Source organism: Doryrhamphus excisus, linkage group LG6, assembly GCF_037039965.1.
Source record: "Doryrhamphus excisus strain RoL-2023G ecotype Guam linkage group LG6, RoL_Dexc_Guam_v1.1, whole genome shotgun sequence".
Lineage (NCBI taxonomy): Eukaryota > Metazoa > Chordata > Actinopteri > Syngnathiformes > Syngnathidae > Doryrhamphus > Doryrhamphus excisus.
The window spans coordinates 18953859-18979046 of NC_136362.1; the positions used below are offsets into that span (position 1 = coordinate 18953859).

At 41.3% G+C, this 25188-nt stretch overlaps 2 protein-coding genes and 1 long non-coding RNA gene across 3 annotated transcripts in view; 1 reads left to right on the forward strand and 2 right to left on the reverse strand.

Annotated features, from left to right (window-relative positions):
• Positions 1–20232, forward strand: part of LOC131124947 (semaphorin-6B-like) — a 36908-nt gene extending 16676 nt beyond the window's left edge. The window contains exons 4-17 of the mRNA XM_058065958.2: positions 2108–2168; positions 2243–2305; positions 5692–5790; positions 5873–5963; positions 6147–6266; positions 8004–8092; positions 8170–8387; positions 8460–8591; positions 8990–9139; positions 9258–9434; positions 9748–9888; positions 11348–11425; positions 14280–14341; positions 15629–20232. Coding sequence (XP_057921941.1) covers positions 2108–2168; positions 2243–2305; positions 5692–5790; positions 5873–5963; positions 6147–6266; positions 8004–8092; positions 8170–8387; positions 8460–8591; positions 8990–9139; positions 9258–9434; positions 9748–9888; positions 11348–11425; positions 14280–14341; positions 15629–16611 — 2464 coding nt within the window. The 3' untranslated portion in view covers positions 16612–20232. The remainder of the gene's footprint in view (positions 1–2107; positions 2169–2242; positions 2306–5691; positions 5791–5872; positions 5964–6146; positions 6267–8003; positions 8093–8169; positions 8388–8459; positions 8592–8989; positions 9140–9257; positions 9435–9747; positions 9889–11347; positions 11426–14279; positions 14342–15628) is intronic.
• LOC131124950 (uncharacterized) lies at positions 9245–24861 on the reverse strand. Its single transcript, XR_013627556.1, has 3 exons — positions 24791–24861; positions 9720–9879; positions 9245–9625 (listed from the first exon to the last, which is right to left on the reverse strand). It is a non-coding gene; the product is annotated as an uncharacterized LOC131124950 (long non-coding RNA).
• Positions 21935–24101, reverse strand: LOC131126555 (G-protein coupled receptor 35). Its single transcript, XM_078790991.1, is given in 3 exon segments — positions 21935–21952; positions 22432–23289; positions 24096–24101. Coding segments are annotated over 3 exon segments (882 nt in total).
• Positions 24862–25188: the final 327 nt, after the last annotated feature.

The window sequence follows — 25188 nt, forward strand, 5'->3', positions numbered from 1 at the left end:
CAAAACGAAAATGTAGATAATTAGTGCTGGAGGATGTGCAGATTTTTGCCTAAATATACTGAATATTCCTGTATTTTATATTAATATTATTCACAACAAGAGCTCAGGCAGAAGAAATCATTTAAAAAATATCTTGTTTTCACATAATACCTTTCCAAGTAGAAGAATCTTAGCTCCTCTGGGTCTTGTTGACGAGTGAGGGAAAGATGGAACACGAGATTGACAGGCGGATTGGTGCGACTCTGCATCGGTCCCTTGCTGTGAAGCTCTCAATTTACCAATCAGTCTACGTTCCTAACCTCCCCTATGGTCATGAACTCTGGGCAGTCACCAAGAAAACAAGATCACGGGTACAAGCAGCTGAAATTAGTTTTCTCCAAAGTGGCTGGGCTCTCCCTTAGACAGGAGGTGAGACCGTATCGCTGCTCCTCCGCATTGAGAGGAGCCAGATGAGGTGACCCAGGTATCTGGTTAGGATGTCTCCCGGACATCTCCATGGGGAGGTGTTCAGGGCACATCCAACCGTTGGCGAGACCGTGTTTCTCAACTGGCCTGGGACCCAACTTTGGGATAACCACTGATTTGATGAGTGAAATGACAGACTTTTCTGTTTTGTTGTTATCATCCATTTGTTTGTATGTTTTAGGTTCATAAATTGCTTGCTAATCATCAACATTCAACTTCTGTATTTGTCTTGTTTTGGGAACGCTGTTCTCTGGGCAACCTCTTGAGAATAACTTTTTGTTTATATCATTAATTTTAATTCACTTTTATGATAAGTGCATTTTTTAGAAGACCCCTGGTATGTGTGAACAGCAGCACATATTAAGGTATATGCTATATTATAATCAGATTTTGATGAATGTGGTTGGTAAGGAACAAATCAATTGTCATACATGTGACTTGTGGAAAATAGATACTTGTGTGTTGATTTTATTATTAATTTATTGGCAAACTTGACAATTTTTTCCATATTTTACCTCCAGTGCTGTGGATGTGGACGTAAAAAATGTGTATGAGTTACTAAAACAAGAAATATGTGCTCATGTTTCACATAAGGATTGGAATGGCAATTCCAAAAAAAGTGCAGTTTTCATATGAGTGTGCAACACAAATTCTTGAATAATTATATTGAATATTATATAATAATAATTTGTATTACTCTCTTGTGAAGCACCTCTCAGCATATTTTCAAGGCACTGACTTTTGTATAAAATTGACTTGGCCAAATTTTTTTGTCATTTTCTGTTTGTTGTTGAAACCAAAAACATGCATGCTAGGTCCATAGGTATGAATGTGAGTGTGAATGGTTGTTTGTCTATATGTGCTCTGTGATTGGCTGGCGACCAGTCCAGGGTGTACCCCGCCTCTCGCCCAAAGACAGCTGGGATAGGCTCCAGCATACCCACGGCTTCGTGAGGATAAGCGGTGGATGGATGGATGAATGTTACAAAATGGTGATTAATCATAATGAATTAATTTAATAACTGTGATTAATGGGATAAAAACAATTTCAATCATTTGACATACTATATATAAAACTAAAATGTATACAGTATGTTATTTTGCTGGATCAACAGTTAATGTTTATTAATAATAAAAAATAATAATCACAAAAATTCTTATATGAGAATAAACCTTGGTAGCATAAGCACAACCTAATACGTCTTACCTTGAGATCGGTACCTTGTATCGGTTTGTTAAGGGAATCATTTTTTAAGTATCAAGAGTTAGTGTAAACAGTTATTTACATACCCCGTGGCTGTTAAATTTATTCATCTGGGTTATTTTCCCAGGGCGATCATGGGAAAAGCTACCATCTTTTATTAGAACTTGTATCATGTGCCTCTGGTTGACATTCATCATTAAATAAAAAGCTGGAAAGTAAAAGCTCTTTTTATACACCAGCGACAAAGCTAAATTGAACCCAAAAGTGTTGAAAAAAATGTGAAAAAGCATCCAAAGCTGTTTATATGGACTGTTGTTCTCTGAAGGAGATTCATTAGGAACTTTTAACATTGTCAAGGACAAACATATTAGGTCAGACATCAAAGTGCGTAAAAAAGGAATCATGTATTTAAAGTCCCTTTTTTTTACTCGATTACAGAGATGATTTATACAGAGTGGAGCTGGACAACATGGCAGGTGATGAGATGTTCTACAGCAAGGTAATGCTCACCAAACACCCAGCACTTCACTTTAATAATTGATGATTTCTCACTACGGTTTGTCTTTTTGGCAGAAACGGACATGGGAATCCAACAAAAATGATATCCGAGTGTGCCGAATGAAGGGCAAACATGAGGTATTGTGGTTGACAATTATTTTGCATGTGGATTTTCATATTCATATTTCTAAACAACTAGCGTTTCACTTAATTCCATCCTTTAGATCAGGGGTCTCAAACTCAATTTACTTGGGGGCCACTGGAGCTAGGGTCTGGGTGAGACTGGTCCGCATCAGGTTTCCCCCCCAAAAAAACACATTTATTAAAAACAGAAAAATATACAAACTTTTTCAGTGCTTTGGTTCCGATTTTCTACAATAGAAGCTCTGATAAAACATTCCACTGTTCTCAAATATCTTAATTTTTATTTTTCTGAACAAAATAAGATGAAAAATAAATAAACAAATCAAGAATAAAGAAAATCAATCAGTAATAAATAAATATAATAATAATAATAAAACGGCAAATAATAAAAACTTAAGAAACCACATATAGTTGGTGGGTAGACAAATTATTTTTTTCAGATTAAAATGAACAAAGCATTATTAGAGCCCTGTAGACATGACAAAACACGACTATAGTCACATTTATACTCTTTTTATTTACAACATATTGCGCAACTGCAGGGTCTTGAGACACATGCTAACTCGCAAACTAGAGAGCTAGTGACCTAAACGGTAGCCTCCAAGTTATTTCCTTTAAACTTAAAAAGCCAAAAACTTACCACTTCCACACGGATAGGGAGGATAACTATTAACAGTTATTTAACCTTTAACATGAACATGAATCAAACGTAATAATTTTTTCTGGGTACATGATACCATACAGCATCCATATCAAACTTGCGTGGACCGCACTAACATTAAACTTTCATATCAAGGCGGGGGCCTCAAACTAGTGTCCTGCGGGCCACAGTTGGCCCGCGGGCCGCGTGTTTGAGACCCCTGCTTTAGATGTTACCTGAACCCAAAAAAACAACCAGTAGGCCTGAAAGATATTAATGCTAATGCCTCTGGTTGCTTGGCTGATGGGTTGTCACATAAAAAGTTAGCTTCCAAAATAAAAACACAATTAAGTAAACAGTTTAAGAGAGAGTGGAGAGAAAGAGAGATGTTGCTTAAGTGACGCAGTATGCTGAGAATGTTTTCCTGGATGGACGAGCTGATAAAATACATAGTCAAAATACAGGAAGGAAGGAGGATCTATATTGATTTTGAAAACAAATATTTGATCCAAGATGCTCGAGGCAGCTTTAGTCAGGAGTCATGTTGCTATTTTTTCTTTTTGAGTGATAGTGTCTGCTGCTGTTTTCTTTAAAAAAAAAAAAAGTATTGAGAGTGGAGATATAAATGATTGTTATTCTGTGGATACATGCTGAGAAACAAAGAGGAACTAAAGCTTAGGAAGGATGAGCGTGTGTGACTCATAATACATTAAAAAGAGCTGTACTGTATTTGGGTGTACTTTTTGCACAGAAGCAGTCAACACAAGCACAGAAGCAAGCACAATATGATTAAGATGATTTTTAACTCAACAATTGCTATTTACACTGCTATAGAGCAGCTACACACAATAACCCGCACAGAAAGCTTTCTAGATCTTCCAGATTCCACACCTCCCGGCCCTCCTCCTGCCGATACTGAGGCCCATGTTTACTGAATGAGGAACTAGTTGTTGAGGGCAGCATCTTAGGACTGGACAAAGTGTATATCAGATTATGTAGGACTACAGTACTACTCTCAATAAATATGAAGCATCAGTAATACTGTCTACTCTATATTACTGTTGTTGATGTTATGCTTGCTCAGCTATTAGCTAACTGTCATTAGCAAACTGTAGCTAGCTAATGTTAGCTACAGTAGAGGCAATGAGCACTAAATACCTATAAATATGACTACAAATCATTCAAATTACAAAGACAAAACCACAAATTTGCTAGTAATATGTAATAGGAGTATAAATACCAACAAAAACATAAAGATCACCTCAGAGTTCTTGAGCTGCAGTCTTTGCTGACCTCAAATCTCCATGGCGACCATTGAACTGTTCACTTTATTCCACAAAAAACAGATGTATGGTGGCACCCCTAAATAATCATGGATTGGAAAAATATTTTGTATGTGTTGTTTCTACATATATTGGAACACTTGTAGTACCCAGGCATATCAAAATTCAATAATTGTGTTTTTTGATGCATCCTAATATATTATTATATATGATATATGATGCTTTGGCATTGTTGAAAACAAGAATACAACGTTGTAACAACATTTATAGGTCAGAAAAGTGGGAAAAGCAGAATTGGTCCTCTTTAACTGAAGTCCTTTTCTACAGTATTAGTAGAAAAAATGTATTCATTCATTTTATACTGTTTATCCTCACAAGGGTTGCGGAGGTGCTGGAGCCTATCCCAGCTGTCTTTGGGCGAGAGGCAGGGTACACTCTGGACTGGTCGCCAGCCAATCAAATGACTGAAATTGTTTTCCATATGCAATAACTTCATCAATTTTATGTGATAGAATTTAGGGTCTAGTATAAATGATTTAAAAAACTATATATAGTATCATGATGTGCTATATATATCACTATATTGACACTTACTATGGTACCCATTATGTCATTGGATGCTCATATCACCTCGTACTTCGGTACGAGGTACATTAGTAAAAAATAAATAAATAAAAATTAAAAACAACCTTAAACTGTATTATGGAAAGCAGGAAGTGAACAAATGTAACAGTTACTGATTGTAAAAGTACCAGATGGAGGGGTAGGAGTTAATAAGCTTTGCTTCTTCCTACTCCTTTTGGACATGTGGAACTGTGAACTGATTATGGGATGCACTCAATTGTAATCTGATGCATGTTCAAATAAAATAAAACCATTACCATTACCATTACCATTACCATTACCATTACCATTACCATTACCATTACCATTACCATTACCATTACCATTACCATTACCATATTGAAGTTCTTTAATTACAAATGCGTTGCATCAGTTCTGAAAGCGTTCTTGAACCCGTTTAAACACAACACTGAACAATGGATGCCTTCCTTATTAATCTCCTTCATCCTTATAGTTTAGCTCAGGTGGTCTTGTGGTTGTCTCTCTTCTTGAAGGCTGCAGGTTCAATCCCTACTTATAGATGCTTTCTAAACCATCTTCGTCTGCAAGCGTCTACATGTTCAATCTTTAATTTTCCTCCACTGCTCCGTCAAGTCCTTTAATAGTCTTGTAAAAATCACAGAGGTTAGACGTGTCAAATTTCATCTTCCCTGGTCGCATCATTAATTCCGACTTCATCACCACGCGCCACTTTAAAGACAGCCAGAGTGGAGTTGAGAGTGTTATTTCCTCTCACCTCCTCTCGACCATCTGTCTTCTTGCTTTCAGAAGTTTGAAGTCATTCTTTCAACTTGCAATTTCTTACTGCATTGTGTTTCCTGCGTTTTCAACAGGGAGAATGTCGTAATTTCGTCAAGGTTCTGCTCCAGCAGCACGGAGGCCTGTTTGTGTGCGGCACAAACGCCTTCAACCCGCTGTGTGCAAACTACACCGTTAGTAGCCATTGATTTGTCAGCTGGTCATTCTGGGTTTATCTGCTTGTTCCTGAGATGTGTTCCTGTCCTCCTGTTGCAGAGAGATACTCTAGAAATGGTGGGAGAGACTGTGAGTGGGATGGCACGCTGCCCGTATGATCCACGGCATGCCAATGTGGCTTTATTTGCAGGTAGGATTGTGAATTTCCTCCATTTTTATAGCACACGAGCTGCCAACATAATGTTTAGATGATTTATAGTCACACATCTTGCTGAATTGCTTGTTTGGTTTTAATCTTCCTGACCTTGTGCTATCTCTCCATCTTCTACCTTCCCTGTTCTTCTTCTTAATCTCTCCCTGCTCGTGCTCGCAGATGGAAGTCTTTTCACTGGCACCGTGACAGACTTTCTGGCAATCGATGCCGTGATCTATCGCAGCCTCGGCGACAGCCCCGCCCTCCGCACAGTCAAGCATGACTCCAAATGGTTCCGAGGTACAGAATCTTTTCGGGACACAAACACATGACAAATGTCACCAGACGTCAGACACCAAATGTCAGAGACAAAGCGAATGGAAACTATCTTTTGAAAAGGGTTCATACGCTGTCAGTGCTTTGGTGTGGAGTGAAAATAAGTTGAATTAAACAGAATAGACGGCGGCACGGCGGTCGAGTGGTTAGCGTGCATATCTCACAGCTAGGAGATCAGGGTTCAATTCCAACCTCAGCCATTTCTGTGTGGAGTTTGCATGTTCTCCCCGTGCATGCGTGGGTTTTCTCCGGGTACTCCGGTTTCCTCCCACATTCCAAAAACATGCTAGGTTACTTGACTCCAAATTGTCTATAGGTATGAATGTGAGTGTGAATGGTTGTTTGTCTATATGTGCCCATTGTGTGGAAAAGCGGTAGAAAATGAATGAATTAATGAATGCATGAATGATTAATCACCATTTTGTAACATCCATCCATCCACTGCTTATCCTCACAAAGCCGCTGGTATGCTGGAGCCTATCCCAGCTGTCTTCTGGCGAGAGGCGGGGTACACCCTGGACTGGTGGCCAGCCAATCACAGGGCACATATAGACAAACAACCATTCACACTCACATTCATACCTATGGTTGTTTGTCTATATGTGCCCTGTGATTGGCACATATAGACCAACAACCATAGGTATGAATGTGAGTGTGAATGGTTGTTAGTCCAGGGTGTACCCCGCCTCTCGCTCAAAGACAGCTGGGATAGGCTCCAGCACCCGCGTGACCCTCGTGAGGAAAAACCATACCATATCTTTACTGCAATTGTACTATGTACCGTGAAATTGAGTGCAGTCCTCCACAGTGCAAAGATCAACAAAGGTATTAAAAAACTATAATCAAGGCTGTGTGAAGGTACATTACACCAAATATGAAGGATAAAGGGAAATGTTCACATTGACTCAAATATGAGGCTGCATGGTGTTCGAGTTGTTGAGATCTAGGTTCGATTACCCCCTCGGGCATCGCTGTGTGGAGTTTGCGTGTTCTCCTTGTGCATGTGTGACTTTTCTCCAGTTTCTTCAAACATTCCAAAAACATGCTAGGTTAATTGGAGACTCCAAATTGCCCATAGGTATGAATGTGAGTGTGAATGGTTGTTTGTCTATATGTGCCCTGTGATTGGCTGGCCACCAGTCCAGGGTGTACCCCGCCTGGGATAGGCTCCATATAGCATACCCATGACTCTAGTGAGGATAATCGGTAGAAAATGGATGCATGTAAATCACTGACCATATAAAATCTCGCCACATTGGGTCGGGCCGGTTCTGTCTCAATTGGTTAGGTGTCCCAATACTTGTGTCCATAGAATGACACTGACTAAATGAGTTCCATTGTGGAAACCCTCATATGCAGCTAGACCTATATGTGACAGGTACATTATTATTTTTAAGTGGAGCACGCACAGCTCGAGTGACATATTTAGGTTACTCTAATCTGCTGGTTATGTTTCTAATAAGGCTTGTGGTGGTGCTTGTTCTTTAAAAAGGCGCAAAACAAGGTTACAGCAGGTCAAATGTGGAGCAGTGCCGGATGAATAAATGATAAATAGCATCCCTTCTCTTGTCTATGATGATACATTCAAGAGGATATGAATATTCAATGATTGTGTCGGTGGACAGCGGCTGCTTGTCTTGACGTGTTATAATTGGCATGGTGTTGCTATGAGAGCTTCACGCTGTTTTTCTCCTAATGCAGAACCCTACTTTGTGAGCGCCGTGGAGTGGGGGCCTCATATTTATTTCTTCTTCAGAGAAATGGCAATGGAATTTCACCATCTCGAGAAGGTTCTTTATCCCCGTATTCCCATGTCTCCATTTATTATTACACTTCTACTGGAATGTGCTGTCTGATGTTATTCCAGGTAATGGTGTCCCGCGTGGCCCGTGTGTGCAAGTCGGACCTGGGTGGCTCGCAACGTGTTCTAGAGAAACAGTGGACCACTTTTCTGAAGGCACGGCTCAACTGCTCCGTCCCTGGAGACTCGCATTTTTACTTCAACCTCCTCCACGCCACAAGTGGCATCATCCACATGCAAGGACGAGACGTCATCCTGGGTCTTTTCTCCACCCCCCCAAACAGGTACCAGGACCGGAACACTACACATACACACAACGATTGTTCTCCTCTCTTATTTTGTGTATTCCATTCCAGCATTCCAGGTTCTGCCGTGTGTGTGTTTGACATGCAGCAGCTGGCTCACGCCTTCGAGGGACGCTTCAAGGAACAGAAATCCCCAGAGTCCATTTGGACTCCGGTACCAGAAGAGGCAGTCCCCAAACCTAGGTATGTTTATGCCACATTTATGAACTTGCACAGATCTTCATTGCTCATCTTGTGGTGGGACATCCTTGTAAGCATCGGTGGAGAAAAGAAATAAACTACTGAAACGATAATTGATCAGCGGAGAAGACAGTTGAAACAAACCAATAGCAGTCTGCTGGAAGGTCCCCGTGAAGGACAGGTCAGAAGTATAATTATAGAAACATTATCAGGTGCAAGGACGTGCTCCAGTTCATGTTGACTTGGAAATGCCATCATTGTTTTTGGAGACATGAGGTCCCAAGGAACGAGCAGATAGTCATAACAAAGTTTGTTCTTCTTGCATCAGTCCGATTCGTTTATATTCGCAGGAGTAAATTGTTTAAAATGGTAAAATCAAATATCTTTGTCTGTTTTTCCAGACCTGGAGGATGTGCAGTCCTGGGGTCCAGATTTAGTTCATCCACCACATTGCCAGACGAGGTATTAAACTTTGTGAAAACCCACCCTCTGATGGATGAGACGGTACCGCTGCTTGGGCACAGACCCTGGGTGGTCAAGACTATGGGACGGTACTGTGACAGAATGCTTTCCAGTTCAAATTTTATGTCATGAAAAATTTAGAGGGAGGGTAGAAGAAATGGATTTTATTGAGCCACTCATGTTTTCATGGTCGATATGTCTTTGCAGGTATCAGTTGACAGCTATGGTGGTGGACACGGAAGCTGGCCCCCATCGAAACCGTACAGTTTTGTTCCTAGGTTCGACCCGAGGGACCGTTCTCAAATTCCTAATGATTCCCAGTGGGGATTCAGTGTCCCACAGCAGTGTCTTCCTGGAGGAGGTGGAGGGTTTCAACCCAGAGAAGTGAGTAAGGAGTAAAGAGACTTTTGTCCTTGAGCTCAGACTGATGACATCTATTGGCATCCGGCATCCTGCTCCATTATACATCACGTGGGTCGCTTCTATTTAAAAAGAGGGTTTAACACTGTGGGATGCCACCTCCTTCCTGTTTCATTGCATTTACAGATGTAGCCCTTTTACACAGCCTGGGAAGCCTGATAAAGAATCATATAAGTCATATATTGTCCCATTGGAGGATGCTACTCTGTGTAAAAGATGCTAAAGAGGATGATGTATCATGTGACCCACCTCCTTACTCTCCACTTTGTCTCTTCAGATGTGGTGAGGACTCTCCTCAGGGTCGCCAGCTCCTGTCTCTAACGTTGGACCGTACCAGCCACACACTGCTGTTGGCCTTCCCGTCCTGTTTAGTCCGTGTGCCCACGTCCCGCTGCCACCTGCACGCCCGCTGCATGAAGTAAGCGACATAAGTTAGCTGCTTTTTAAAAATGTCAAATTCATTTGGTGGGCGGCACGGCGGTCTAGTGGTTAGCGCGCAGACCTCACAGCTAGGAGACCAGGGTTCAATTCCAACCTCGGCCATCTCTGTGTGGAGTTTGCATGTTCTCCCCGTGCATGTGTGGGTTTTCTCTGGGTACTCCGGTTTCCTCCCACATTCCAAAAACATGCTAGGTTAATTGGCCACTCCAAATTGTCCATAGGTATGAATGTGAGTGTGAATGGTTGTTTGTCTATATGTGCCCTGTGATTGGCTGGCCACCAGTCCAGGGTGTACCGCGCCTCACGCCCGAAGACAGCTGGGATAGGCTCCAGCAGGAAAAGCGGTAGAAAATGAATGAATGAAATTCATTTGGTGTTATTTGTTGTAAACACCTCTCAAGGGATGATAGAGAATAACTGTACACTGTAAAATCCAACACAAATAAACATACCACAAACATACATATATACATAAAACAAGTTTTTGAGTGGTCTAATTTTTGTATGATCTGTTTTTTATAAAAATTTTTCATCTGGGCACAATATCGAGCAGAACAAACAAAACCATTTGTACTATATTATATCATTCCGCATCTCAGCATGCCCAAACAAAACACCCTACAAGTTAGTGACTCACCGTTCATGACTTTTTTATTGAGTGTGACTGCTGAATAACCCACAATGGGGCCAAAAAAAGTTGCCAGCATTCTTTCCTACGGGAACAATTGCTATGGTTCTTCTGATCTGGTCTTTTGCAACAAAAGGCAGTCATAGTAGTGCACTGTTCTCATAATAATAATTTATAAGAGCCTTTCTAAAAACCCAAGGACACCTCACAAGATACAGAAAAAAACAAGAAAGGATCAAATCAAAAAGAACAAGTGACGGAAAGATGGTGTAGAAGCAGTCAAAGGGAGGATGCAGCCTTGAACAGATGAGTTTTGAGTCGGGATTTGAAGACTCCAGAGTTTAGGAGCAGAGCAGCTATAAATTGTGATCCCCATGGTATGATCCCCATTTTTGTAAAGGCACATTTTTTAATGCAACTCCTGCATTGTCTCATCGCATGAGACAACCATTGTAGTACCTAATGTTTTGGCCCTTTTCGTGTATACCTATATTAAAGTTGGGATGTTGCGTCACTCCTGTCAACCTCAGATGATTGGCTTGTCACATGCATCCTTATTATGGTGAACTTGCAAATACATTTTACTTGGGATTTATAATGAATACCAGGCAAATAGAACAAATAACAAATCTGTTGTCTGACCTCTTAATCAATAAAGTCATACTTGACATTTGAGAAGCGTACAGCCAAGCAGATTAATTTCTTTTTTATGTTTATAACAGCGTTTGTATTTTATGTTGTTTTTCCACAGGGAATAAGCATATAATGAGATTAGCTAGCTTATTTACATTTCTATGTGTGCACACAGGAGCTGCCTGGCCTCGAGGGACCCGTATTGTGGCTGGACCAGAGGCAGCACCTGCTCTTTCCTGAGACCAGGAACCAGGTAAGAGGAACACATCCATAAAAGAGCTTATGCATAGATATTTACTGTAGAAATAAAGCGTCACTTTACCTATGTATGGCGCTAGATTTTAAGCAACACTTGCTCTTAGTTTGGTTTTGTTAAGTTTTGTTAAATAATGATTTAAAAATAGATTATTTTTGTTCTTGTTAGTGTGGTTTAATGCTTTATTGCACAATAAAACACATGAGGTTTCAATAGAAATACAAACATATTATAGTGAATTATACTACAAGGGGTTGCATGGCGGACAAGTGGCCACACAGTTAGGAGACCGGAGTTCGATTCCACCCTTGGGCATCTCTGTGTGGAGTTTGCATGTTCTCCATGTGCATGCGTGGGTTTCCTCCCACATTCCAAAAACATGCTAGGTTAATTGGCGACTCCAAATTGTCCATAGGTATGAATGTGAGTGTGAATGGTTGTTTGTCTGTATGTGCCCTGTGATTGGCTGGCCACCAGTCCAGGGTGTACCCTGCCTCTTGTCCGAACACAGCTGGGATAGGCTCCAATCCTCGAGAGGATAAGCGGTAGATGATGAATGAATGATTTTTAACTACATTTAAAGGGTCCATGACATGATTCATCAACTTTGCTTAAATATGTTAATATTGTTTGTAATTATGTTCTATATTGTTTGACTTTTTTTTTTAAAGGAAACGATAAATTCGCAAAAATCACATTTATATTTCATGGCGCGGGCCAATGCGAACTAGCTCTCGCAGCTTAGCCTCATTTCGGGAAGTGACGTCCTTAGGGCTAATATCGCTCAGGTGAACAAACAAGACAAAGGATACTTACAGTGATTATTACGAAGATTTGAGCGATGTGTCAATCATTTTTGAGGAGGAAGAAACATTTGGAGATGAAAGAAAAAAATTGCAGAACACGGACTTGAGATGTGGAGATGAAGATTGGTCGAGTTGAAAATACAGAATGGTAGGTGTAAATTACTCTGGAGTTGATTATCCTTCAATTATTGCTTTAAACTGGCTTCTTAATCAGTGTAAAAGGTTTTTTATAGCCTGTTTTATTGTACATGTGGCCACACGTAGAGGATGAATGTTTACTGCCCTTCCCGCCCCCACAGTAAACATAACATAAAGATGTTTATAAAGACATGTTTAATGCTTTTCAGCCTTGTTGCTATTGTGGAATACTGTTTAGGAGACATGATGTAAGCAAGACATGACTCTCTTGTGCCAACTTTGACATAGTGGTTATTTTATTATTTTATTATTTTATTATTTTATTATTTTATTATTTTATTATTTTATTATTTTATTATTTTATTATTTTATTATTTTATTATTTTATTATTTTATTATTTTATTATTTTATTATTTTTTGAATTTTTATTATTTTTTAATTTTTATTATTTTTATTATTTTATTATTTTTAATTGGCTTGTTTTTTTTCCCGTGTACCAGCAGAATAGCATCCTTTTGGAAAATGAATTTAAACCATAAATGCTTCTTGTAAAGGGGTTTATTCAAAGCAGTCATCAGTGAAATGATCACTGCAAAGATTATAACTGGGGGTGGGCGTCCATTTGTCTCTCAAACCTACAATACTTCCACAAACCTAAAATATCACTCGAATACACATTTTGGCATTACTACTATTGTGATGAAAAATATACTGAAGTCGACAATCTACCTCGAGAAGAGTTACTAGGCTTTCGCTGACGGGCATTACCCCCACAACATCACTTCCGTAAATGAGCTTGTGCGTCATGGCTGGCGTCATGAAATGTAAATGTATTTTTTGTAAATTTACAATGTAAAACAACCTGATTTTTGCATTTTATCCAGTTGTACTTTGGACTTAATTTATGTCATTTCTTATGACTACGGCATATACTCATTCATTCATTTTCTACCGCTTTTCCTCACGAGGGTCACGGGGGGTGCTGGAGCCTATTCCAGCTGTCTCCGGGCGTGAGGCGGGGTACACCCTGGACTGGTGGCCAGCCAATCACAGGGCACATATAGACAAACAACCATTCACATTCACATTCATACCTATGGACAATTTGGAGTCGCCAATTAACCTAGCATGTTTTTGGAATGTGGGAGGAAACCGGAGTACCCGGAGAAAACCCACACACATGCAAACTCCACACAGGGATGCCCAAGCGTAGAATTGACTGTGTGGCCAACATGCTAACCACTCACAACCGTCCGGCCCATTCAAAGTGTATGACAAATATTAAGTACTTGAACATTACAGAAAATGTCTGCTTGTAAAGGATATGGAAACTGGAATATGAAATATTATGTACAGTATCTCACAAAAATCAGTATACCCACAACATTTACAGTAGTCAGTGTGAAGTACATCTTGGAATTTTTGTTTACTTCAATGAACTGTTGCTCCCAAAGTCCCGTCAGCACTCATGCACATGCACTACTCACTTATGTTGCCAGCTATATACATACTATATATGTTCCAATACAACTTCAGAGGGTGGAATTGAACCCTGGTCTCCTAGCTGTGAGGTCAGCACGCTAACTAATTTTTATTAGTTTAAGCTTGAAAAAATGTCACTCCAATGTATTTTGGACTCTCTTCTGTTGCCGTGTCATACCTGACCTCTGACCTTTTTGTGGGTAGGCCAGTATAAGTAAAAATCAATGTAAGCGTCAATAGAGTATACTGTTACAGTGAGTGGAAAAGTGATTGAAGGTCAAAATACAACCTGATGCTTAGTAAAATTCCGCTTCTCTTTTTGTTGTCGTGTGACGTAACTGCATGACATTGTATTGAATTTGTGTTCCTGTATGAATATAATATATGTATTGGCTTTTAATGTGTGATTTGTATGTGCCTGTAGGCTGCCTTTCCAACAAGATGTGGAATACGGAAACACCAGCTCCCATTTAGGAGACTGTGATGGTAGGTTGCAGCACCATGACTGGATGCTTCTATCACATCCAAGTAACTAAGTCTAGTCTCCGCCTAGTGGCTCAATCCCTCATTGCATCCTCCCATTGTGTTTGTTATGAAAGTGGGAGAATAAGAGACTATTTGTGATGTTTTATAATTCACCCCATTACATTACAATACAATTTTTACTTCCTACTTAGAAAGATCCATTCAATTGTGACGTCTTTATACGTCCATACAGCTGGTTTTTGTTTTAGTTCAACCTCACTTGCGTCGGGTCCGAGGAGTACTAGTGTGACGGTTTCATTAGAGGGGATGTGAAAGAGATGTAGCTGCCAACTCCAGACTGCAAAAGAGGAACAATATCAAGGCAAACTCCTAGGCCATGTAAAGCTTTCTTCTCTTTGCTGTCCTCAATATGACAGAGGGCATGAGCTTAGCATAATACGCTGCTTTCACTTCTGTTGAGGGACTCACACGTCATCGCAGCAGGACCCAAGAGGGCCTCTTATCCAGCTTTGCTCTGAAACTCACTCACATAGAGGAAACCAGAACCCCTTTTCCACAGAGGCTAAAGCCTTTTTCCCTTTTTAGGTCAATGCTGTTAGGTCAGATCTTAAAAGTTCCAAAGTAGTTTCTTTTTAGGTTTTCAGCACAATCATTTTATATAAATCTGATCATTTTTCCTCATCTCTGAAATCTGAAATCTGAAATTGAGCCCCATGCAGCTGAGCCAGACACAAACATGCACGGCTGTTGCCGCAGATGGGAGTGATTAGAGCTGGGTGGAAACGTTGAAGTCATGCTATGCTCTGTGGAGAGATTCTCTAACCGGGCTGCACGATGGAAAAAGTGAGGAGCGGAGAGAAGGAAAAAAATGAGAGTCTGTGTTTTCTGTTTGGGTCTGAGCTCTACTTGATGTCAAGTGCAGGCTTCTCCAAAGCTTTGGAGCCTATGGAACCTCAAGGCCACGCTGGAGAGAAGCTATTGTTTGCAAAATGCAATCATAGTTCCATAATACTGAATGCTATTACCAGTTTTGTTTTGTCACAGTAAATTAAAGCTCAAGGTGGGAAATGTGCATGAAAACATGAAACATTATATTAATTATGTAGTGGTGTTTTTACCAAAATGCTTGTTTTTTCATTATTACTTCATTAAGTGTCAATAAAAAGTCTTAATCCCCTTGAAAATATTTGCTATGCTCTTCTGTTGTAGCTCATCAGATGGTGCAGGTGTACCTAATGTTGTGGCCAGTATATAAGATGCTAATAACGTTTTCCTTCTGATCTTCAGGTATCCTGCAGCAAAGTCTTCTAATAGAACCAGAGAGTCTTGTCTCCCTCAATCTCCTGGTGGTCTCTGCAGTCTCGGCATTCACCATCGGGGCGGCGCTCTCAGGCCTCGCCGTGTGCTGGATCATGGCTCACAAGCCTGCCAACCGTCGCCATAGCAACACCAACCAGTCTATCCAGCGGCGTGAAAGAGGCCTATTAAGTAATGCCGGTGGAATGGGAGGCTCTGTGCTCAGCGTGACGCGCCAGGGAGGTGGTGAGCGCCCCTGCACTCAAGGCGGGGAGACCCTGTTTGTGATGCCCAACGGATGGGTGAAATCCGGGGAGCTTGACCCGGGTTTCTTACCCACACCGGAGCACACGCCACAGCAGAAACGCAGAGGCCTGCGACTGTCTGACTCGAACTCCGGGGGATGGGACACAAGCCAGACCTACTTGGGGGGAGGCTCTGTGGGTCTGGGCTCCCCCTGTCGTATACCCCCTTCAGTATACCTGACCACCAGACTGTTTCAGCAAGGGGGAGGCGGCCGGCACAGTGGCGATAACCGGGGGAGTGACACCCCACGACAGCACTATGTCTGTTTGAGCAAGCAAGAGAAAGGAGTGAAGGGGACTCCCAAAGTCCCGCTGAGGAAGTCCGCGGGGGAATACGTGTACCCCATGACGCCCCAGGACTCACCTGAACGTCGCAGGGTGGTGTCAGCGCCCAGCGCCCCCGCGGAGTACGGTGAGCCTCTGCCTTTGCGCTGGCCGGCCCAGGAAGGCTACATCCTCAGCAGCCACGGCATGGTGCCTGTTCCCTTGCCCCCTCCCTCCATGGCCGCCCCAAGCGGCCAAACATACCAACACCAACAGCACACCCCTGCGCTGACTAGGGCTTTACTGAGGGGGGCACTGGAACGAGGGGAGCTTGGCGAGCTCATGGACCTCACCCAGCTCATGAGTAAGAAGAACTGCAATGACAGGACTCAGGCTGGGCATTGACTGCTGAGGAAATAAAGGCCCTGCATGAGCGCCTTTCCACGTCTCTTTGCATTGACCTGTCTTTAGCCTCAGCCACCCGCCCCCGACCCTCCCCATCTCTGGACATTTTTGTGCATTGTCATTCAAGGCCTCTGGTCTCCTCTGTGACTGTCTCAGGCAACCCCACCACCCGCCCCCTTTTCTTCCCCACCCTCCATTAACCGTGTTGGCGAGGCTCTCGTTACGACTGGCTGCTGCGCCTGCCGATCTTTTACTGGCTCGCACTAATTGGTCAGATGCACGGAGGTTGTTGCTGTGTCTGCATTGCAGAGTTGCCTCGCCTGCCAGCGCTCTCCAAGGCAGCAGGGAGAGGACACAGAAGAAAGAAAAGACTGTCGTCTTTTGTGGCTGTGGAAGTGAAGCAAGACTAACAAATATGTGGATGTTATTTTCTTCACTGATAAAAGTGAAGATAAAAGAGGTATTATGGACAATTCTTTGTGAAAACAGTTTGGGGATGGGCCTTGGCTGTGCCCTGATCGCAAAAAATAGTAGAAAGTCCAGTTTGGAAGAGTAGAATCTTTAATTGCTGGGTATAAAATTCCTTTCGCAGCTAATTATTTTTAAAGGAATGTTTAGAACTCCTTTTTTCATGCCAACTGAGACTGCATCAACAGCACTTCAAACTCGTTTAATCAGCCATCAATACAACACAACGGACTATCATACCCAATCACTAACCAAGCATTCATTCTCCATCTTGTTGGTGTGACTGCCAACTTGGCTACGGTGCACGTTACATGTTTCCTGAAGATAATGAGCTTTATGTGACTCATCAAAAGTCGGCGTGACTAACAACAGGAAACAAAAGAAGACGCTCATCTGCTTCCTCTTTGTTTGCACTCATACATGCGAGTTGTTCAGTGTATAAGGGGCAGCATGACGCCAGTGTTTAATGCCTCCGATAGTCCGAGTCGTCTCATAGCGATGCAGGACCATAACTCTTTGGAGAGAGGAGAGCAAGACTGAAACGTCAGCAGTATTCCTGCCAGCCGCATTGCTCTCTGTAATGACGTTGTCGGCATCTCTGACGCCCATTGCTCTTTTCACCCCTTCCGCTCCTCGTACTACTTAATGGCCGATAATTCCATGAGGATGTCTATGGAAAGTTTTGCACCAGAAAGGAAGAAAGGCGTAATTGGGAATGCCCTGTCTTTTTCCACGCATATTCATTCAAGCTGCATTATTGAACACTGTCCATCTCTAATGGGTACAAATTTCCCTGGAAAGCCCCACAGAAGGTCAAGGTCCCACAGACGTGATGCAGAACAAAGTGACAGTTACAGAGGCAATGATGGAAACGCCAAAGCCAATAGGTGTAATGGAAATGCCCCCAGGAGGCAAATGGGCACATAAATCATCTGCCATCGACGCGTCGAGTGCCATGAGAGTCAGCATTTAGATCAGCACAACATTGAGATGGATGTCATATATAAAAAAAAGCAAAAGCCACCGACATCAGCAATGATAACAATGTGCTTTGTTAATACACATTTGCTTTGTCATGTGCACCGATTCTATGTTTAGTGTACATAGTAAGGTTTGATTCCAACAGACACTAAGATACTATATCCATCAGACAGCTTGAAAGCAAACATTTGATCATGTCATAACTATGAATGTAAAAAATATATGTTCTCACCTGCCTTTTTATAAGGCAAGCAATACAGCCATAATAAATCCTCCTTTCATAAAGTCTACAATAGTCAGAATCTGAGAGGTTTTTATTTATTTGACTGGGACTTTAATCAGTTGAAGTAATACACTGGCCCAAAAAAAGGGAACACGTAATCACTGCAGTGTAACTATGTGTCAATCCCAATTCCAGTTAGGAAGCAACTGTGAATCAATCCCACATATGCAAATTGGATAGAAAAATAGGACAACCTATTTGAAGGAATGGTGCTGCAGGTTGGTTACCTTTTATGGCTCAACATCTGACCTCAGTTCCCTCACCCATCAGCGCTGCAACTTGTTCAGGTACTTCACTATGCACCATGAACTAAATGGTTGTTATCTCCCCCTAGTAGAGTTTCAAGAGCGTGGAGGAGATTGTAGGAGACAGGACAACCCACCACAAACAGCACCTCTCAGACATTGTGGGACATACACATTCCTGTTCCTAACAGAAAGTTGAATCATTTCGCTACTGTGATTTAGCATAGTTCAGTTATTCTTCACTTATTTGGGTTTCTATTAAATGTTATGAAATTATGGAATGGAATGGCCTTTATTGTCATTATACAAGATGTACAACCAGATTGGAGAGCTTCTCCTTTCAATGCAGTAGTCAAGTTTAAAAAAAAATGTAGAGAAACGACAATTTAACAAGATATATACAAGATATCCAAAATATACACATAGTATTGCACAGGAGCATATGCAGGAACTAGCCAGTGATTGAAGTATTCCCATCATTTTTGGAGCAGTGTATTACTCTCACGACAGGAGGATTATTAGGTAACTGGATATTACACATTACAATAACCAACCCACTCACTTTTATTCACATCTGTGTGCCAAAATCTTCTTAGGAGTGTTGTATCGATGCCAGTTTACAGAAGCAAAAAAAAAAAAACTTGTTTTTAAGTGCCATGATGATGACTATTTCAATCAGCAATTCAAAATTGCTGTTTGAAAAGCTCCATATAACTTATTGCAGTATGCTATGTGAAATATTTGCCTTTGACCTTACATGCTGAATGGTTTTTCTTTTACGTGTGTGGGCTTGTACTGTTGCATCCGCAATAACGGAACCAACAGTTTAAAGACGGTACTTCAACTGTAATGTACTGTAAATATGTACTGTAAGAATACAGACACTTTGTCATGGTCTTTCTGATCGTACTTGGACCACATGACGCTACGACATGGAATGTGGTGATAAAACGTAATAATGATGCAAATCTTCAAAATGGACTAAAAATGCTGTGAGGGACTATTGTGTATCTTTTTGTGTCATATTTGTCATCACGTTTTTATAGTCTAGTGATTGTCTGTTTGCCAATCAACTGCCATACGGAAGGATCTTAAATATATTTGTCAGCATCCCAAGAGAGAGAGAGAATGTTTTTATTGTTGTTTTGCGTGCAGTAATAGATAAGCACAAGGACTTTTTTTGCAATTGAAGAGCTGTAACATTTGTGAATAGTGTAAATAATCCGTGTTTGCTTTTGGCTCATTACTAGGACAAAGAGGCATTGAAGTGTGAGGGGGTTTATTTTTATTCTTCTGTGCCAATGGTGTGAATAAGATGTATGTAAAGTATTTACGTGACTTTGGCTGAGTGCTGACTTTCAGCTGTTGGTAGAGTAGACTTGCAGGCCCTCATCTCAGAACAAACTGAGCCTTTTACATTTGCCTGCCTGCTGAGTTTTTGCAGTTGTTAAAAATACTGCTGTGATAATAACCACTGATTTTTGGAGTACTGCTATTAAATGGAACTATATCATTTGCTGCTAATGTTGCATTTACTGCTGAATATGGGGTGTCATGAGATCTCGCGAGATCATAACACGACAAAGAGTTTTTGTTCAGAAAAAAAAACTGTCACGCGATGATAAACGAATAAATTAATCACAAAATGAAAATTCATTCATTCATTTTCAACCGCTTTTTCCTCACAAGGGTAGCGGGGGTGCTGGAGCCTATCCTAGCTGTCTTCGGGCGAGAGGCGGGGTACACCCTGGACTGGTCACCAGCCAATCACAGGGCACATATAGACAAACAACCATTCACACTCACATTCATACCTATGGACAATTTGGAGTCGCTAATTAACCTAGCATGTTTTTGGAATGAGGGAGGAAACCGGAGTACCCGGAGAAAACCCACGCATGCACGGGGAGAACATGCAAACTCCACACAGAGATGGCCGAGGATGGAATTGAACCCTGGTCTCCTAGCTGTGAGGTCTACGCGCTAACCACTGGACCACCGTGCCACCACAAAATGAAAATGAACTCGATAATTTTGCCGGCCTCCACATTCCACCTTAATTTTTAAAAAGTATCGGATTGATACCAAATCTAATCAGCTGAAGAAATCCCCTAAAATAGAAATTAAAGGTTAAAAAACATCTGCAAACCTAATGTGGATAAGCAGCATAGAAAACGGATGGATGGGGCCAGCACAGCACAGCTTCAACTGATTGTCTGTAATTACTTTCTTCACCACAAGAGGGCGCTAGATGCCGTCTTAGCTCATATGGCCTCTACTGCTAGATAGGAACTCTCATAGGTGCCTTTGATTTTACTGCACTCTTTTCATTCATTCATTCATTTTCTACCACTTTTCCACATGAAGGTCGCGGGGGGTGCTGGAGCCTATCCCAGCTGCCTTCGAGCGTGAGGCAGGGTCCACCCTGGACTGGTGGCCAGCCAATCAGAGGGCACACATAGACAAACAACCATTCACACTCACATTCATACCTATGGACAATTTAGAGTGGCCAATTAACCTAGCATGTTTTTGGAATGTGGGAGGAAAACCCACGCATGCATGGGGAGAACATGCAAACTGCACACAGAGATGGCCGAGGGTGGAATTGAATACTGGTCTCCTAGCTGTGAGGTCTGCGCGCCAACCACTACACCGCCGTGCTGCCCCTGCACTCTTTTGTTTCGAGGAAAATCGTTTTGTGATGCATTTAAGCTTCCATACATTTACATTCCATTCCATTCCAAACATTTACAGCAAGCCAATCATTTCGTGCAAGCTTTGAAATGATTGCTGAGAGTCTACACTTTGAACACATGACTGTTTTATTGCATATTTTAACTGTATATCCAACAAATCAACCAAAAATATAATTTGCAGCTTAGTAAGCACTGTAAAGTAGAAGAGGGCTATAAAGTCAACCCATTTTTAGACTCAATATACATTTCACACATATTATGGGCAACTAATAACCACAGCTTCTCTTTTTACTTATGGCAAAATTGTGTAATGCACATTGAAAACCATTTGAGAAAGTTTATCCTGGAATAATAATACTGAAAAAACATCTTTACTCACAACATCTGGTCCGTTTCTTTTGTCAGAATTTAGCAATGTACAGTTAACCTCAAATGAATTCATAACCATTGCCACATTTTGAGGTCAAATGAATATCATGTTGTTTTTTTTATCCTGTAAATACATTGTGACTAAATGTTCCATGTCCAAATGTCCAAAATCATCTTTCAAAATACAGACATACCAACACTTTCGTTAATTATAGCTGATGCTATACGCATAAGTGGTTTTCCAAGTGGGCCCCACTCCCAAGAGGAGCTAAAAGACTTCAGGAGTGGCACAGCATCTTCAGAAAAAAACGTAACTTCAGTTATGTTGAAAGCAAAATGAATTGATTGGTGGTAGAGCGATCATCTTCCAACCTGAAGGTTAAGGGTTCAATCCTCCGTTCTCCAGTGATCATGTTGTACAGTAAAAGTACAGTATCCTTGGGCAAGATAGGCTGACCCCAGTTGCTCCTAACATTGTGTCATCAGTAGGTAAATATGCTAACAGTGTCACAGCACTTTGCGTGCCTTGGAGGTGCAAAAGTGCTATAGAAGACTATTTACCATTTTTAGTTTGGTCTACCATATAACATGTGCTCCCAAAAACCAGTTTTTCGAGGAGCAGTACTACCAGGAACTGCATAGTCTTTGAGGGGACTGTCAAAATTGCATTATGGGTTAATGGTTTAAACTGCATAGTATATACTCTGTACTGTCGTTTCCATTGTGGGCAATCAAACAAGCTCATAACAGAGGCAACCCTTCTTTGTTGACTGACTTATGGATAAACCTTTTTCAGTAAGAAATAATAGCCAATTGAATCCAAGCAGCAGTTAGACGATGCAATCCACTCTGACACACGTAAATATTCATGTACAGGTAGGTAGAGAAACTGCCAGTTTGCCGGTGCCTTGTAGAAGTAGTTCACCAAAAAGCCAACATGGATGGGCGTGTAACAGCAAATGAAGACGAGCATATTTGCTGTTACTATGCCAACAATGTTTCTTTGCACCGATGATGAGGCGCCGCCCTCTGCTTTTAACAGAATGCAGATAATTCGACTTGAACAAAACACGACTGTCACCAACGGAGCCAGGAAGCCGAGAAGTAGCAGAATCACAATAAAGTTGAAACGAAGCGGTTGATCCTTACATCTTTCAAAGCATGTCCAGAGTTTGTGAGGGTAATTCTCCTCTCGGTATAGAACAGCTGTTGTCACTAAAGATCCCCAAATGAGCAAACACACAACAAAGGCTGTGGCCTTCTTCTTTCTCCATGTCCTCACCACCAATGGAAAGCTGACAACCAAGTAGCGGTGGACGCTGATGGCCATAGAGGTCATAATGCTGGCATACATGTTGATGAAATGTGTGTAAATAAAAAAAGTACACCAATAAGTCTTTCCCAAGCAGAAGAAAGAATGGTAGATCCTAAAGGGGAGGCAGATTATGAGGGAAGAGTCAGCTATAACCAGGTTGAACATGTAGATGTGGGTGTCTGTCCATGATTTCTGCTGTATGAAAGCACACAGAGCCGCAGCATTGACAAGCAACCCCAGGACAAACAAGGGACAGTAAGCCAGGCCCAGAAGGCTGTCCACTGTACAGCTAGCATTGCTGATGCTGCACACGTTTGTCTGTAAAAACAGTCAAGCAGTAAAAGTGGCTGTGAGTGACAAAAACAGCAAAGGCTCAAACATTCATGACAATCATTCACTAAGGTGGAGGAGTATGGAAGTATTGGCTTGGCTATGATTACTATAATGGATGAGTACGTATATTATCATTTATGATTATTGCCATAAATTGTGAGTGTGAATGGTTGTTTGTCTATATGTGCTCTGTGATTGGTTGGCGACCAGTCCAGGGGGTACCCTGCCTCTCGCTTGAATACAGCTGGGATAGGCTCCAGCACCCCTGCAACCCTCATGAGGATAAGCGGCAGAAAATGAATGAATGAATGAATGAATGAATTATTGCCATAAGTTGTGAGTGTGAATGGTTGTTTGTCTATATGTGCTCTGCGATTGGCTGGCAACCAGTCCAGTGTACCGCGCCTCTCGCTTGAATACAGCTGGGATAGGCTCCAGCACCCCCGCGACCCTCATGAGGATAAGCGGCAGAAAACGAATGAATGAATGAATGAATTATTGCCATACGTTATTATAACTATTTCGGTTTGTTATGAAAATTAATACAGTGATGTGAAAGATGTTTGCCCTGATTTGCCCTACCCGGTCCAGGAGTGGACCTGCTCTACACCCTTGCAAGGGTACTGGAGTGTACGTATATGGGAGTTTGCCCGATCCGTCTACATGTGCTTTGTAGACTTGGAAAAGGCATTGGACCGTGTCCCTTGTGTCCCATGACTGTGTGGCCTACATGCTAACCACTCGTATACCGTGCGGCGCCTCCTTTAATGATAGAAAGTTTAATTTAAAACCTGCATTGTGTTCAGTTGCGTTATCGTTGACTAATAATTAACTAAAACTAATAATTTACTAATAATAAATCAAGAAGGGTGCAAACACTTTTCCACATCACTGTAATTACGTTCCCTTTACACAACTATAATGATAGAGTTTTTATTATGAAGAGTCTTGAACCAGTCACGATGTGCTATATATATCACTATATTGACAATTACTATGGTACACATTATGTCATTGGATGCTCATATCACCTTGTACTTCGGCATTAAAAAAACAAAAACTAAACTGTATTATGGAAAGCAGGAAGTGAACAAATGTAACAGTTACTGATTGTACTGTATGTGGAGGGGTAGGATTTAATAAGCTTTGCTTCTTCCTACTCCTTTTGGACATGTGGAACTGTGAACTGATTATGGGATGCACTCAATTGTCATCTGATGCATGTTCAAATAAAATAAAACCATTACCAATATTAATACTTGTAGATAGTGAACATGTTTGCTGACTGTACATTTGTTCAAAAAATTCCTCACTGCACATCATATTTTAATCTTAAACTTTTGTTTTGTTAAGATCATAATGGTTAGGTTGTTAATGCATAAACCAGGAGGCAATTTATACTCCTTGTTTTCTTAAAGCAAAGACGTCATTGGCTTAAATACATAAGTCTTAACTTGCCTTTACAAAAAATCAACTAACAACTTACCGCATTTGCTGAAATCATTTGAAAGCAACTTCACCCGCATATGTCTACCCGTCAAAGATGTGTGAAGCTATGCACAGTGAGTGCATTTCCTTATGCAGTACGTCTATACATGAAACACAGGAAGAGGCCATGCTTTCGGTACTTACACGTACCAGCAAGTGCAGACTGCAACCACAAACAGTGATCATCACAGCGTCATGTGTAGAGCATATTTTATATTAATACTATCTTCAACATTAAGCAAACTTGCATAGTGTAATAACACCCAAGTGCTGTATTAACAAGTCATCATGCAATTACAAACATAATCACGTATTCTGTATTCTGTAGAAATTCACCGCATCATACTGAAACTGCATCATATTGCATCAAATGTCTGAAGCGGGACGGACAAAGGC